Source organism: Xenopus tropicalis, chromosome 4, assembly GCF_000004195.4.
Source record: "Xenopus tropicalis strain Nigerian chromosome 4, UCB_Xtro_10.0, whole genome shotgun sequence".
Taxonomy (NCBI): domain Eukaryota; kingdom Metazoa; phylum Chordata; class Amphibia; order Anura; family Pipidae; genus Xenopus; species Xenopus tropicalis.
In genome coordinates this window covers 93,304,590-93,318,432 of record NC_030680.2, presented here as the reverse complement: position 1 = coordinate 93,318,432, position 13,843 = coordinate 93,304,590, and the positions used below count along the sequence as shown (strand labels likewise).

At 37.0% G+C, this 13,843-nt stretch overlaps 1 protein-coding gene across 3 annotated transcripts in view; it reads right to left on the bottom strand.

Annotated features, from left to right (window-relative positions):
* The window catches only part of faah.1 (fatty acid amide hydrolase, gene 1), a 29,086-nt gene that overhangs the window by 8,568 nt on the left and 6,675 nt on the right, over positions 1 to 13,843 (bottom strand). For 2 of the 3 annotated variants that reach the window (XM_012961592.2, XM_018093576.2), the window contains exons 2-9: positions 7,285 to 7,398; positions 6,230 to 6,373; positions 4,806 to 4,939; positions 3,696 to 3,902; positions 3,569 to 3,609; positions 3,299 to 3,423; positions 1,436 to 1,561; positions 123 to 220 (exon numbers count right to left, since the gene is read on the bottom strand). In XM_012961592.2, the coding sequence (XP_012817046.2) occupies positions 123 to 220; positions 1,436 to 1,561; positions 3,299 to 3,423; positions 3,569 to 3,609; positions 3,696 to 3,902; positions 4,806 to 4,939; positions 6,230 to 6,373; positions 7,285 to 7,398 (989 nt within the window). Of the gene's footprint in view, positions 1 to 122; positions 221 to 1,435; positions 1,562 to 3,298; positions 3,424 to 3,568; positions 3,610 to 3,695; positions 3,903 to 4,805; positions 4,940 to 6,229; positions 6,374 to 7,284; positions 7,399 to 11,962; positions 12,451 to 13,843 lie in introns of those variants that run through there. The other variant, XM_012961591.3, reaches the window with a different exon arrangement.

The following is a 13,843-nucleotide window of genomic DNA, read 5'->3' as shown; positions in this document are numbered from 1 at the left end:
CAAAAAAACACCCATTGACTTCAATGTGTTTCACAAATTTTTTGGCAAAGTGAAACTGGACAGATTCGCTCATCACTGATTCGCTCATCACTATGTTTTTCCCATGTTTAGAAAATACTTACAATTTCTCAACTAAAGTGGACCCTCCATCTGCAAAAAATCCTCTTATACAAAGCTCATTTAGTGCATATTCTATGCGTGGTGGAGAAAAAGGAACAAGCTGTGGGAAAAAACAAGAAGAATAAACAGTTGGACATTCTAAATATGCAAATATTTTGGGAAGAATCCATTCATGTCATAAAGAGAAAGAATTAAAGAAATGACCTTGCCTTGGACAGTAAAATTCCTCCATCAGTTGTGGAAAGAAGTTAAAAAGCCTGCAAGGATACGTCTGCTTCAGATTTAATAACACCTAGTTATTCCACAATGCTGACAATGTATTTTAGAAGATAAGCTTAGGGAATACACTGACATATGTTAGGCCTTCGTGGAAGAAGTTTTGATCAGTTAGACCAGGGATCCCCAACCTTTCTTACTCGTGAGCCACGGTCAAATGTAAAAAGACTTGGAGAGCAACACAAGCATCATAAAAGTTCATGGAGGTGCCAAATAAGGGCTATGACAGGCTATTAGGCAGCTTCTATGCACACTATCAGCTTACAGGAGGCTTTATTTGGTAGTAAATCTTGTTTTTATTCAACCAAAACTTGCCCCCAAGTCAGGAATTCAAAAATAACTACCTGGTTTGGGGGCACTGAGAGCAACATCCAAGGGGTTGGGGAGCAACATGTTGCCCCTGAGCCACTGGTTGGGGATCACTGAGTTAGTGCAGAAAAAAAAACGGTGCAGATTTATTATGCGTCCAAATAGCTAAAAATCCAAATCTGAATATTCCCTAGCTAAAACTTGCCAAGATCATGTAGAAGTCTATGACAAATGTCCCTTCTCTTCCCTGGAGGAGGCTTCTTTTCCTTCAAAACTTTAAAGGTTTTGGATTTTTGTTGCTGGTTTCTTGTGTGACAATTAGAAAGAGGTTTTGCGACTTTTCTGCAACTTTTTCATTTCATATTTCACAAGGACATTTTATTTTTACATTTCTATTTTAAAATTCGAATAAACTCATTTCTACGAATGTCTTCGTGAAATCTGAAATGAAAAAGTTGCATCTGATAATTTGACTTTTTTATTTTTACACCTTATACTTATACATATTATTTTCTGTGTATTTTCTTGAAATAGTGTTTCTGAGATAACAGCTAAAGAAATCTCATTTTGAATCTAACCATATTTTCTTGAAATAGTGTTTCTGAGATAACAGCTAAAGAAATCTCATTTTGAATCTAACCATATAAATTTCCATATACAGTAACTGTCACTGTAAGTGTTTTTGTCCAATTGGAAAATAATGTATTTTTGTATTATGCTAGCAACACACCTTGTGACCTGCTTCTTCCAACAGAGCTTTGGTTTCCTGAATTGCCCTTTTCATACCAGGGGTTGGTAGAAAATATCCATCTGTGTCATAAAATCCAATCGTAAGAGGCTTTGAGCTGTTATAAATCTGAAATGAATTTTGTAATTCAGCATTTAAGACTTCTCAAATTAAACAGGAGTGACTTGCATTAAATCTCTTTATATTATTATTACAATTGCACAGGCATTATTTTACTGCTCAGAAAGAACTCTTTCACCCAAAGACAAAGCCAATGACTGCACCCTTCAAACAAAGGCTCAACTGACCTTTGTAGCTTGTAAGTAAATATTTACACCACACGACTAGTGATGAGCGAATTTTGCCAGGCATGGATTCGCAGTGAATTTCCACATTTCGCCATTGGCGAATTGTTTCACAAAATTTCTGTGAAAATTCGCCACAGAAAAATTCTTTCTTTGCGTGTCAAAAAAGGCGCGGTCGTGTCAAAAAATACGCGGGCTACAAAAAAAATTACGCGACAAAAGTGTTTCGCAAATTTTTCGCTGTTTGCAAATTTTCGTGCCTTTTCGCAAATTATATGTAGAAGCAAAACAGGACAGATTTGCTCATCACTACACACAACCTGTTATTATTAAGCAGCTTTATTATGGGAACTTGCAATAATCTGGGTGCATCTTAGTTCATCAAAGTCAACAGCAGGGGCCAAATTGTATACTCCTTACATCTATTATCCATAATTCTTTTCTTACTTAGATATGGCTTGCAAAGTCCCACACATATCTGGTTCACTGGCTTTTTACATTACACCACCCCAAAAAGTAGAGAGAGGTACTGGAGTCTTTTTTTCTGGATTCAGTGAGATAGCAGCATGTACTCACATTCAAAGGTGAAGGAGTCACATTTTCCCCCAACAAACGGATCCCTTGGGCTAATCAGCAACAGGGACAAATAGATGACTTAAAATACATACATTTAACCTGCTTTTCTAAAACGAAAAAATAATGTACCGCATAAAAACAGTTAATATGTAGAAACCTGGTTCATCTAAATAAACCATTTTCAAAAAAATTAACTTTTTTTAGTAGTACGTGCTATTGGGTAATCCTAAATAGAAAATTTATATTTTAAGTACTAAGTTCTTCCCCCTGGGATCAAATGGTTCACAATGCACAGCAAACTAAGGGCACACATACATGCTAGGCCACATCAGCCAATTGATGGACTGTAAAGTTCTGTATTTTACTCTCACACTTTTTCTGTTACAGTTAGAGCTGCATTACTACCTGTCAATCTCAAAATGGTGGCTTAAGGGAAAAGATATAAAAGGGCATTATTTACTAACATATATCCCAGTTAGGTAAGATTCTTAAATAGGCCGTTTAATATGATATAAACCAGGCGTCCCCAACCTTTTGAGCACCACGGCCCGGTAGGAGGCCAAAAAATGTTTTCACGGACCGGAGGCAGAAGGGAGGTGGGCGCGGCGCGTAATACATGCGACGCGCTTGGGGAGGGGGGTGCGCTGCGGCCCACTGCCTTGCCGTCCACTGCCCATAACTGGTCCGCGGCCCGGCGGTTGGGGACCCCTGATATAAACTATCTGCTGGTTAAGCATTCATTCTGGGGCTATAGATTTTCTCAACTTTTATGCAACTCACATTTCATAAACTCAGTGAATCCAGCTGGTTAGTATGAGAGAGAAAACCTGTGTGTCAATAATTATATAAACATAATGACGCACAAAAGACATATCACTCAGCATAAATGAATAGAAAACCACTTTACTCTTCCTGAGAAAAAAAAAGACATATTAACGTCCATTGCATCCAGTATATTTACATTGGTACATAAGGTAGATCATACCTCATCTCTAAATGGAACAGGGGGGACTGTTGGATCAAGCTGGAACATGTCATCACATAGAACAGCCTTCATAAACAAAGCCAGGCTATCTACATCCCTTGCCATTGGTCCAGGCATCATCACAGCTAAAAGCAGACACATACTACAGTTAATTTCTGGAATAAAAGTCCCATATTGAATATAAATCCTCCCACTGATCTGAGTTTCAGATCCCATCCCAGGGTTTATTTAATACCCAGGTATTATTCAAGATGCACTTGAAAAACAAACCTGATTTCATTCCACTGACAGGTGTAGAAAATCCCAAGGAACTAAAATGAAAGAGAAAAGGGCAAATCCATATGTACAGGTGTACAGGATGATAGTGAACTTTCTTGATTTAAGCATTGAAACAAACCTAAGTCGATTCCCTGATGGTTTTAGGCCACATATGCCACAAAAGCTGCAAGGCATTCGGATACTTCCAAGGACATCTGTACCCACACCAAGTACTGCCCCTCCTCCTGCGATCAAAGCAGCCTCCCCACCGCTGGAACCCCCACATGTCTTTTTGTGATTATGGGGATTCAAGGTCTGTCCAAAGATGGAATTGCTGCAGTCAAAACTAATGAAAAGAAAACAGTCATTACCATAATCACTTTATATATAGGAACACACCATGCACCTCTTGCCATGAAGTAAGATCTCAAAATGACCTGGAGTCAGTAATTTTCTCCCTCATGACATGGGGTTGGTTGAGAGCTCTGCAAAAGGTTTGACTGATTAAACTCTGTAGGTATGTATATTGGGGGATCATGGGTTGATCTCAATACACAGTTGTCTTTTCAGGTATATTGGACATTTAGTAGCTGAACCTCCCATGTGGATTCAAGATGAGACTAACAACAACCCAAACCTAAACATTCTTTTTTTTTTTTTTATATAATTTTTTTTATTAATCTTGAGGTTCCAGCAGTACAATAATACTGTATCATAAAAACAGAAAAAAGGGAAATATGAAAAACAAATACACTGTAGCATTTAAAATTTCTTGCTTAATTAATAGCAAAAACATATAAGAAAAAAAATAGTGTTGGAAGAAAAAAAAAACTATTTTATCTAAGCCCATTGGTTCCTCAAGAGTTTTTCTTAACTAACCAAAAAGCAATAGTTGCAGTGAAATAATAGAAAGTAGGAAACAAGAAATAAGAAATGGGATAGGGAGAAGGGGATGTAAATAGGGTAAAGTAAAGTAAAAAGAGGGTAGAAGGAAGATTAGTTCAATACCGGTCTATTTGAAAAATAATAAAAAGAAAGAAAACAAGATTTCACTGGTTAGGTAGGTCTACAGGCATATAAAGAACTAAAACCAATTAATTAGTTGGGCCGTTGGTTATACTCATTCTAAGCTTATAGTGCTTATGTTAGGAGGGACTGGTTGGACAGAAATCCATCTGAGTGAGGGCTAGACCTAAACATTCTTTATGTAATAACATTATACATTTCAAGAAATAGATGTAGTGATTACTTTATCATGGACTGGGGTATATTGGTTTTCACAAAGGGGACAGCCCCTTGCTTCTTTAAAACTTGCACAATCACACTGTCCTCTTGGTCCACGATGCCAAGGAATTGTACAAGTCCACAGTGGGAATCATGGCCCTAGCAGGAAAGGATAATCAATGAAAAGATTAACATTTAAGGTTAATGGATTATTGAAAATAGCAAATAAGAAAGCCTAGCTTAATAAATATAAATAGTATTCGAGCCAGTCCAGTCCAATCCAATTTTTAGATCTAACAAGTCCCTCTCATGCTACCTATAAGTTCTTGCAAGCTTCATTGTTGGTGATGTAGGGAAAGAAGAGGGAGGTGATGATAAAATGCTAAACATTTATCCATATAGGCATAGGCAAAACAGGCATAGACACATTGGTAAACCATTAACTAATTTGGCTATGCATACCTAGCGCCAATAATATAATTGCTCAGAGCAATTGAATCAGGTAGGCCACTTATTAACCCACATGGCTTCTATTTGTGTGCTCATATTTTCAAATAATGTGGATGTCCATCTGGCTGCCCACCAAGCTGTTGCTAAACTACAACATATAGTAACAGTAAACAGGTGATGCAATAACATTTAGAGGGCCACAGGTTTGTTGAGGACAGAGCACTACCATAAAAGAGAAAAGTGTAAGAAATAGTACATATACTGAACCACTAGTGGGAATAAATTTGGTTTAACAAAGTAAAATGCAGGATATTGCCACACCTCTGAGTTGCTTAAATCAGATCAGAAGCCTCATAGGAAAAAAAATGCTGAGCTCTGTAAAGAAGGTTCCCATAATACCATGCTCCTGCACCAAGACCAAGACTGGTGTACATGCTCAGTTAGTTAGACTATGAGGAAGCTTCCTGCTGATTGGCTTAGATCCACATTCCTAAGGGGGGGAGGAAGAGAGCTGCCTGTCTCTGGCCCAGGAAAACAAAGAGACAAGAAATCCTATTTATTTTGTCAGAGCAGCATTTCTGCGAGTGCTTATGGCTATATTTACATAGTCCTTTCTGATAAAGCTTACTTTGTTTTTACCTTTCCTTCTCCTTTAATCCAGCATATTGGATCACAGTTTTCTGTATCTGTACTATATTATACATGACATTAGCATGAAAAGCAGTCTATTTACTTTCAGAAAAATAAGCACTACATATAAATATAAATTCATATTCATGTGTGAGCATGTTGTACCACACACTCTTGGTAGAAGTTACACTCTAGATAGAAGTTACACAGAAAATATACAATTTTAAATACAGAGCCCCTGTTCCCTGTTGAAACAGAGCACAGTTTGAGTGCGGGAGTGTATTTTTTTTTTGCAATATTTGCCAAAAGTTTTGTGCCAAGATTTGCCAAGAATTGTGTCAAGAGATTTGTATTAGTTCCCATTAATACCTTATATCCAACATTGTCCTTCAAGGTAATGGGCACTCCATACAGCAGGCCTTTTTCTTTCTGTTTCTTCACTTCCTGAAGTTGGGCCTCACACTCGGACAGAAAGTCTGTCAGGCAGTTTAGTTCCTTATTGACTTCCAAAGCCTTGAAACAAAGTACAATGTCTATATTGCTAAGATATTATTATTCTTTTCATATAAATTGATTATTTATTAAATTGAAATTGGCCCAAGTCAAGTAACTAACAATACCAGTAAAGACTATTATTTTACTGGACACCTTGTGATAATGGAGTGGGGCATTTTTTTTTTATTTAGATAACCCACTAGTTTCATACATAGATTCATTCTCACATTTTGCAGCTACTCTTATTAATAGGAAACTGGAGCTTTTGGGTTTTGTGCTCAGCACACCTTTTTCCTTTTAGTTTGAGCTCTAAATTCCCTGCAACTAAAGGACCTATGATCAGATGTTTGTTCCAGAAGCAGCCAAACACTGCCTAGTCTCCAAGTACAGAGAGGAAGCAAGAATCAGTAATTTTAGGAAACCAACCAAATGTTTGGAACACAATTTGGTCAAACATAAGTAGAAAAACAGGCAGTTGTTTGGTGGAAGGTAGCCAGCAAATTACATTGGTAAACTGGCCAAAGTTGGAAAGCAGAACATAAAACCAGAATCTTATGGTCCCCCTAAAGCCCTTAAAACCTGTTTTGGCACATTGCTGTAGCAAATAGGGTCACTTCTGCATTATCACAGGACGATGCCATTGGCTCAACTGAGCAGTTACAATACAGCCAGTCCCCACATCCTAAGGAAAGCATTAATTTATTTAGGAAATGGATGTGAACATTGTTGGGCTACAGATTGTTTCTGAACCAACCCACATTGAAGCTCCTGATAGAAGAATACATTTCAACTGGTGATTATAGACTAACACAAGTTCAACACTTCATGATCATGTGAAATTTTATGAAAATGAAAAGATCTAAACTATACATTTAAAAAAAGATTAAAAAAAAAAAAAAGAAAAATGTCAACAATTGCAATCATTTTACCTTCTCTGTATAGGCAATGAGAGCACTTTCGGCAGTCAGGGAGCCTTTCTTTAGCTGGTCCACCAACTGGGACAGAGTCAGAGAAACTATATGGCCGGTATCAACATCAGGATGCTGAAGTGTAACAAATGAGAAAGATTTTTAGAAAGTTCGATTGAAGCATAAAGTTTCAAGTATGATTGTCTTGTTTATTGTAGCTCTTAGGGAAGTGTGGTTTATTATTAACACAGGGACCAGTAAAATGTTGTACCGTTACCCACTGAGAGAGCAATAAAATTAAAGAGATTTAAATTGCAAGCTTTCAAAAATTCTCATTTTATCCAGTATGGGGATCATACTAATTATATTTAGGGGAAGTTTTACCACAATGCGAGTTTAGAACTTAATACATAGAAACTCACCCATATTCCGTTAATTCCTATGGAATTTCAATAGGTGAAAGCTAGAACTTTTTGATAAATACTCAATGAAAAATACATAGGAATAAATAGAATGTAGGTGAGTCTTTATGTATGGAGCTCTAACTCAAATTTTCAGCCCCTCAGTGTTGTTTGTGCACAGTTAGATTCCTTATTTATACTAGATAAGGCATACTCTCAGTAAGGACTTGTAACAATGCAGGGCCAAATACATTAAACCATGAAAGTGATTTTAAATATATTTATATATTAAAACTATATAAAGAAATGTTTTAAATATACTACACTTCAGCACTTCTTAAAAATCTTTGCTTATTTCAGAAAATCTAACGATTTTGCAGATAAGGCAGGCACAGTAAGGCCTATTTTATACAGCGGCTATCAAATAAGCTATATGTGGCCATACACTGGCCAAAATGGCATTTTTCCAGTCAATTCATCCGCACACCAAAATTTCAGGTATAGTGCAACTGTCTATCCATGCATTGTCCTATTCAAATTCAAGAGAAATTTAGAAGCAAATGCAGCCCATTTCCGTACAATGAGGTATATTTGTAATATTGTGTAAGCCAACATTACCGGTGATGTTGCCCATAGCAACCAATCAGCAATTAAAATTAACAGTCACCTTTAAGTTAAAACAAGAAAACAAAAGCAAAGATCTATTTTATTGGTTGCTATGGGCAACATTACCAGTGATGTTGACAGACCCAAGATAAATATGTCCCAAACTGTACTGTATGAGTCAGTTCCCTATCCAGCTACTAAAAAGGGCTGTTGGTAGATGAAGTTTTTAGTCTAAAGGTGGCCATACACGGACCGATTTTTTACTTACAAACGACCGATTCCCGAACGATCCGATGCTATCGTTAAGTTATCGTATAGTTGGTGGTGTACGAACGATCGTCGGCCCACTAAACGAGCCGACATTATCGTCCCCAAAATCGATCGGCCAGGTTTAAAAATTTTGGTCGTTTAACGATAAAATCTGCCAGTTGGTGTGAGTGTCAGACATTTGTCTTTCAACGATTGTTCTCTGCGCATGTCACGATTGCCAGCAGCGGAAGTCAACGACATTCGATCGTACGTAGATGTACGATCGTACGTATTTTACGATAATGATGCGACGAAATCTTTCCCGAATTATCGTTGCCCGTGGATGGCATATCGTATGGGAACTCGATCGCCATACGATCGTTTGTCGATATAATCGTTCATCCCACAACGAGCGAAATCGCCTCGTGTATGGCCACCTTAACAGATGTGGATTTTGGGATGGCCTGTTAAAACTATCCCCTGACTGTAAATGCTACATAATAGGATAATATCATTCAAATTAGGACAACTGCTGGACCCACAAACTGAGCATGTATGGCCATTGTTAAAATGTAACAGGTTCATTAAATATGAAATATTAGAAACTATAGGGTTGATTCACTAAAGTGCATTAAAACGTGCGTTATTTATAGCATGCGTTAAAAATGTTACCGCGTCTAATTTTTCACGTTTTAGCGCACGATTCACTAACAGCATACTTGCGTTCATTTAGACATGATGCTGCTTGCATTATTTAAGTCGCGAAGACTATTTTCGTGTGGTATTTGACGGAACGCGCACTAATCAACGCATCACGCACAAATAGTCGCACGCCATGTTAGCCATACACGGCATTACTTTTGTAAAACTACTTTTATGAAAATGACCCTGCAAACAGGAGGCTACATCACTCTAGGGCCAACACAGAATTGAATAAATCACACTGCAAAGTCCATATGTTATTGCCAAAAGCTCATTAACTGTACTTTTCTATAATTACTGCCTGCTTCAAGTAGTTGTTAATTTTCGCACAGACTAATGCGATATTTAGCGTGTCTAAGGGGCTGATTTACTAAGACACGAATTCCGACCGAATTGGAAAAATTCCGATTGGAAAACGAACATTTTGCGACTTTTTCGCATTTTTTGCGATTTTTTTCGGCGCCTTTGCGACTTTTCGGAAATTATCGCGACTTTTTCGTTACCAATACGATTTGCGCGAAAAAACGCGAGTTTTTCGTAGCCATTCCGAAAGTTGCGATTTTTTCGTAGCGTTAAAACTTGCGCGAAAAGTTGCGCTTTTTTCGTAGCGTTAAAACTTAAAAGGCGCGATGTTTTGCCCAAGTTTTAACACTACGAGAAAATCGCAACTTTTTGCGCAAGTTTTAACGCTACGAAAAAATCGCAACTTTCGGAATGGCTACGAAAAACTCGCGTTTTTCCGCAAAAATCGTATTGGTAACGAAAAAGTCGCGATAATTTTCCAAAAAAATTGCAAAATACCGATCATTATGAAAAAAACGCAATCGGACGCATTCGGCCCGTTCGTGAGTAAGTAAATGGGCCCCTAAGTGTTTGTGAATCATGCGTTAGTATTATTTCTGCACGCTAATTAACGCAATGCGGTAAAATTAACGTATGTGGTTGCGCGTAAATTAACGCACGCGTCAATTTTAACGCAAAAAAACATGCGATATGCGTTATCGCACTTTAGCGAATCAACCCTTATGTGTACACAGATTCATGTTTTTCTTATACAAATGAACTGCTCCCTGCAAATATTTTGTTTCTGTGAGTTTGTTTGAGTAGGACACAAGGAGTTTAAAACCAATAAAATTTGTGTATAATTAAATACATAGGTGTGCTGTGTAGCAATACATATATAAAACCCATCTATGTATTAAACACATTTCTTAATATTTGCAATACAGCCCTTGGAGGGATAATAAAGTATGTTGAAACCAGTAAAAACACTGATCTCTAGCCAAAGCACGTTGGGTCCCTGTTGAGACAGCTGCTAGATCCTTCTAATGCTGCAGGTATTAAAGTGCAATATTTGTAGCAAAACGGTGTAGGAAAAATTATGCTCATCCTTCTGGTATGTCTGCTCTTATAAAGAGCAGACAATGGGACCCACTGAACCTAAATTATTGCAGTTGCCAAAGTTATTAATCCAACAGGCAGACAGATACAATAAATATATTTTGAAAAGCAGAAGAAACCCAGTCTAAATAGAGTAAACGCCTACTAAATGTATTGTGATCTGTTATTGGTAAACCCATTATACAGAAAGCTCAAAATTACGGGAAGGCCATCCATTTCCCATTGACTTAATTTTCTCAGCTAAGATTTAAATAATCCTTATTTGAGGCAAGACATTCCTAATGGGTTTATTTAATGTTTAAATGATTTTTTAGCCGATAATGTATGTGGATCTAGATTGCAGAAAGACCTCTTATCCAGAAAACCTCAGGTCCCAAGCATTCTGGATATCAGGTCCCATACCTGTACATGAAATCATAATGTATTCTGGATAATTACTTTCCCTTCAAAACAACTATCAGAATCCCTTGTCATGATTCTGCTATTGGCTTTCAGTACCAGATGGAGAGTCAGGACTTTATTATACTTTACAGGATTGTACAGAGGTATACTGAAAACTGTAAATGATGATAAAATTTAAAAAATACACTTCATATAAAGGTGCATGCAAACTAGACATTAAATAACAAAATTGCTTACAATTTGTACATATCGGCATAAATGCAGATGCATACTATACTGTATAGTCACACATGGGGCATATATGCTGTCACTATTTTAAGGCCCGTTTATCAACAGTCTCATTTTTGTGGTTTTCAAAGGTTTTTAAAACCACCAAAAAAAGTAATTTTCTCTGAAACCACAAATGCCAAGTTATTTATTAAAACAGCCTTTTAAATTTTTTAACATTTTCTGCGAAAAAAAACATATTTTTGCACATAAAAAGAACAAATCTGAAAAAAATAAAATACAAATGTTACTAAAAGCCCCTTATAGTTTAACATATATTGTTTAGAAATTTAAAGAATCTGTTTTTTTTTTGTAATTACTGTAAAAACATGTGAATTAAACCCTTAATGCAGGAGCAACCTATGTAGCAACTAAGATGCTAAGTTGCACATGTACAAATGGCAACCAGTCAGGTAATTTCCTACACTTATATTATTTAAATAACGTTTTAAAGCATGTTTAACAGAATATTATAGAGTCTTTTCACTCTTTTAACCTAATACACAAATCCTATCATTCTGAAAGGTTTGCTGGAAGCTTTGCTTCATGTTTGACTAGGACACAGAATTGCAATTAGCATTTCATCACAGATCACATGAAACTGGTCTCATTATTTAATCCATGTTGTGATGGGTCTTAGAAATCACCAAATATATTTCAAGATCCCTTACTTGCTTCTTGAACTGTGAGATGGTCTTCTGCATAAGGTCCAAGGCATGGAGTCTCTGTAATCTCCTGCATCTTAGCTTCTGTCTCACACCTCTCCGATTTAGCAACCCTAGCACCAGGAAAGTTCCCACCAGGCAGCAAAATGCAGATATTAGAAGGTGATTCGACACCACTTCAGGCAAAAGCAGACTCAGTGCTCTAAAAATCATCCTGACACTTTATGCTTGTCCTGCTGTAAAAGGTTTGCTTCTATGATCTGTGCAATTTAATGGCTTTGGTGCAGCCCTCCCTGGCCAGCCAACCCAATATTAAATAATCATCACCAGTAACAGTTGATCTTAAGGGTAGAACACATTTGCCATCCAATTCTTTGTTCCAATCAGTCTGTCTAAGTGACCAATACAAGAGGCTGTAATAAAATGTGTTCTCGTCACATGTTATTTAAGGCAGCCATTAGCTGTTGAAAACAACAAATGTTCTATGGAAGCAACGCTACCACCAACAGGAAAGTTTCTAAATCAGAGACAAAAGATTTGTTTTATAATCCCCACCCTGGACAGTTTCCAGAGGTCTTCATAAGATACACTTTTTCATGTTTAATATCAGCATTTGTGCTGGGATTATGTTGACTATGAATAGATTGTCCCTTGACATTATAATAAATATAGAAGGTGTTTCCAGTCAGATGCCCAGTAATGTTTGCTGAAGGGAATTCAACTTGTTTGTTTGTTTGTTAAATTCACAGGTAATTGCAAGAGAAAACAGAAAACAAATTGTAATTGGAACACTTTATATATTATACACTATCCAACATAAATATAAATGCAACATATGCCATAAAAAAGTGCCTGATTCAAGTACATTATAAACTGTTCCACCCACCTTAGATGCAAGTTGTGGGATAAATGATATATTTATACTTTTATGTATCTGCAAACCTCAGAATACTTCAGAAATATTGAATCAAAGAGTCAGAGTACAGTTTCTGAACTGAAAGAGGCTCTTTCCTGCCACTGCATTTCTAGGTAAAGTAAGTCAAGGGGTAGAAGTAGCAGGGGCACTTTTTATGCATAAGGGTCAACAATGGATCTGGAAGATACTGAGGTTCATTTCCAGGAAAGGAATTTGTATGTTCTCACTTTGTCTTTGGGAAGAATCCAGTACCTGGAGGAGACTAACATACCCCTAAACATCAAGGTAGATTATTATTTCCTGATGAAATTGGCCCTAGGGTGTGAATGTAGTAGTAGTGGTGGTAGTTTAAATATATGCTCCACTGATGATGGGATGAGGAATGTGCTGCATACACTGTCAGTGTTATTTTATTAAAGGATAGTAATGTAATCAAAATAAAGATTTTGCACATAATTAATCACACTGAACAAATCTTATTTTCACTGAAGATTGTGGGGAAGGCAGATGGTTTTAGTTTTGCTGCATATTTAACTTTAGTGGTTTTCTGAAGTGCAAACATGTAGTTCTGCAGATTTCTACCATCGCTACCAATGCTGAGCAGCATTTAAGCTTGAGACTTGCTACTTTCCTGCTATCTTTCAAGCTACCACTCTGGAAGCTGCAGTTTTTTATAGTAAAGTTATCTTGTACAATAATCTTAGGGGCAGATTTACTAATCCACGAATCCGAATCCCGAAAGGGAAAAAATCGTATTGGAAACGAAAATGTTGCGACTTTTTCGCCGCCGTAGCGATTTTTCGTATTTGTCACAACTTTTTCGCCACCGTCACGACTTTATCGTATTTTGTGCAACTTTTTCATCGTCGTCGCGATTTTTTCGTATTGAGCTATAGTAAATGGCGGAAAAACCAATCCGATTTTTTCGCGATAGCGATGAAAAAGTCGCGTAAAATATACGAAAAAGTCGC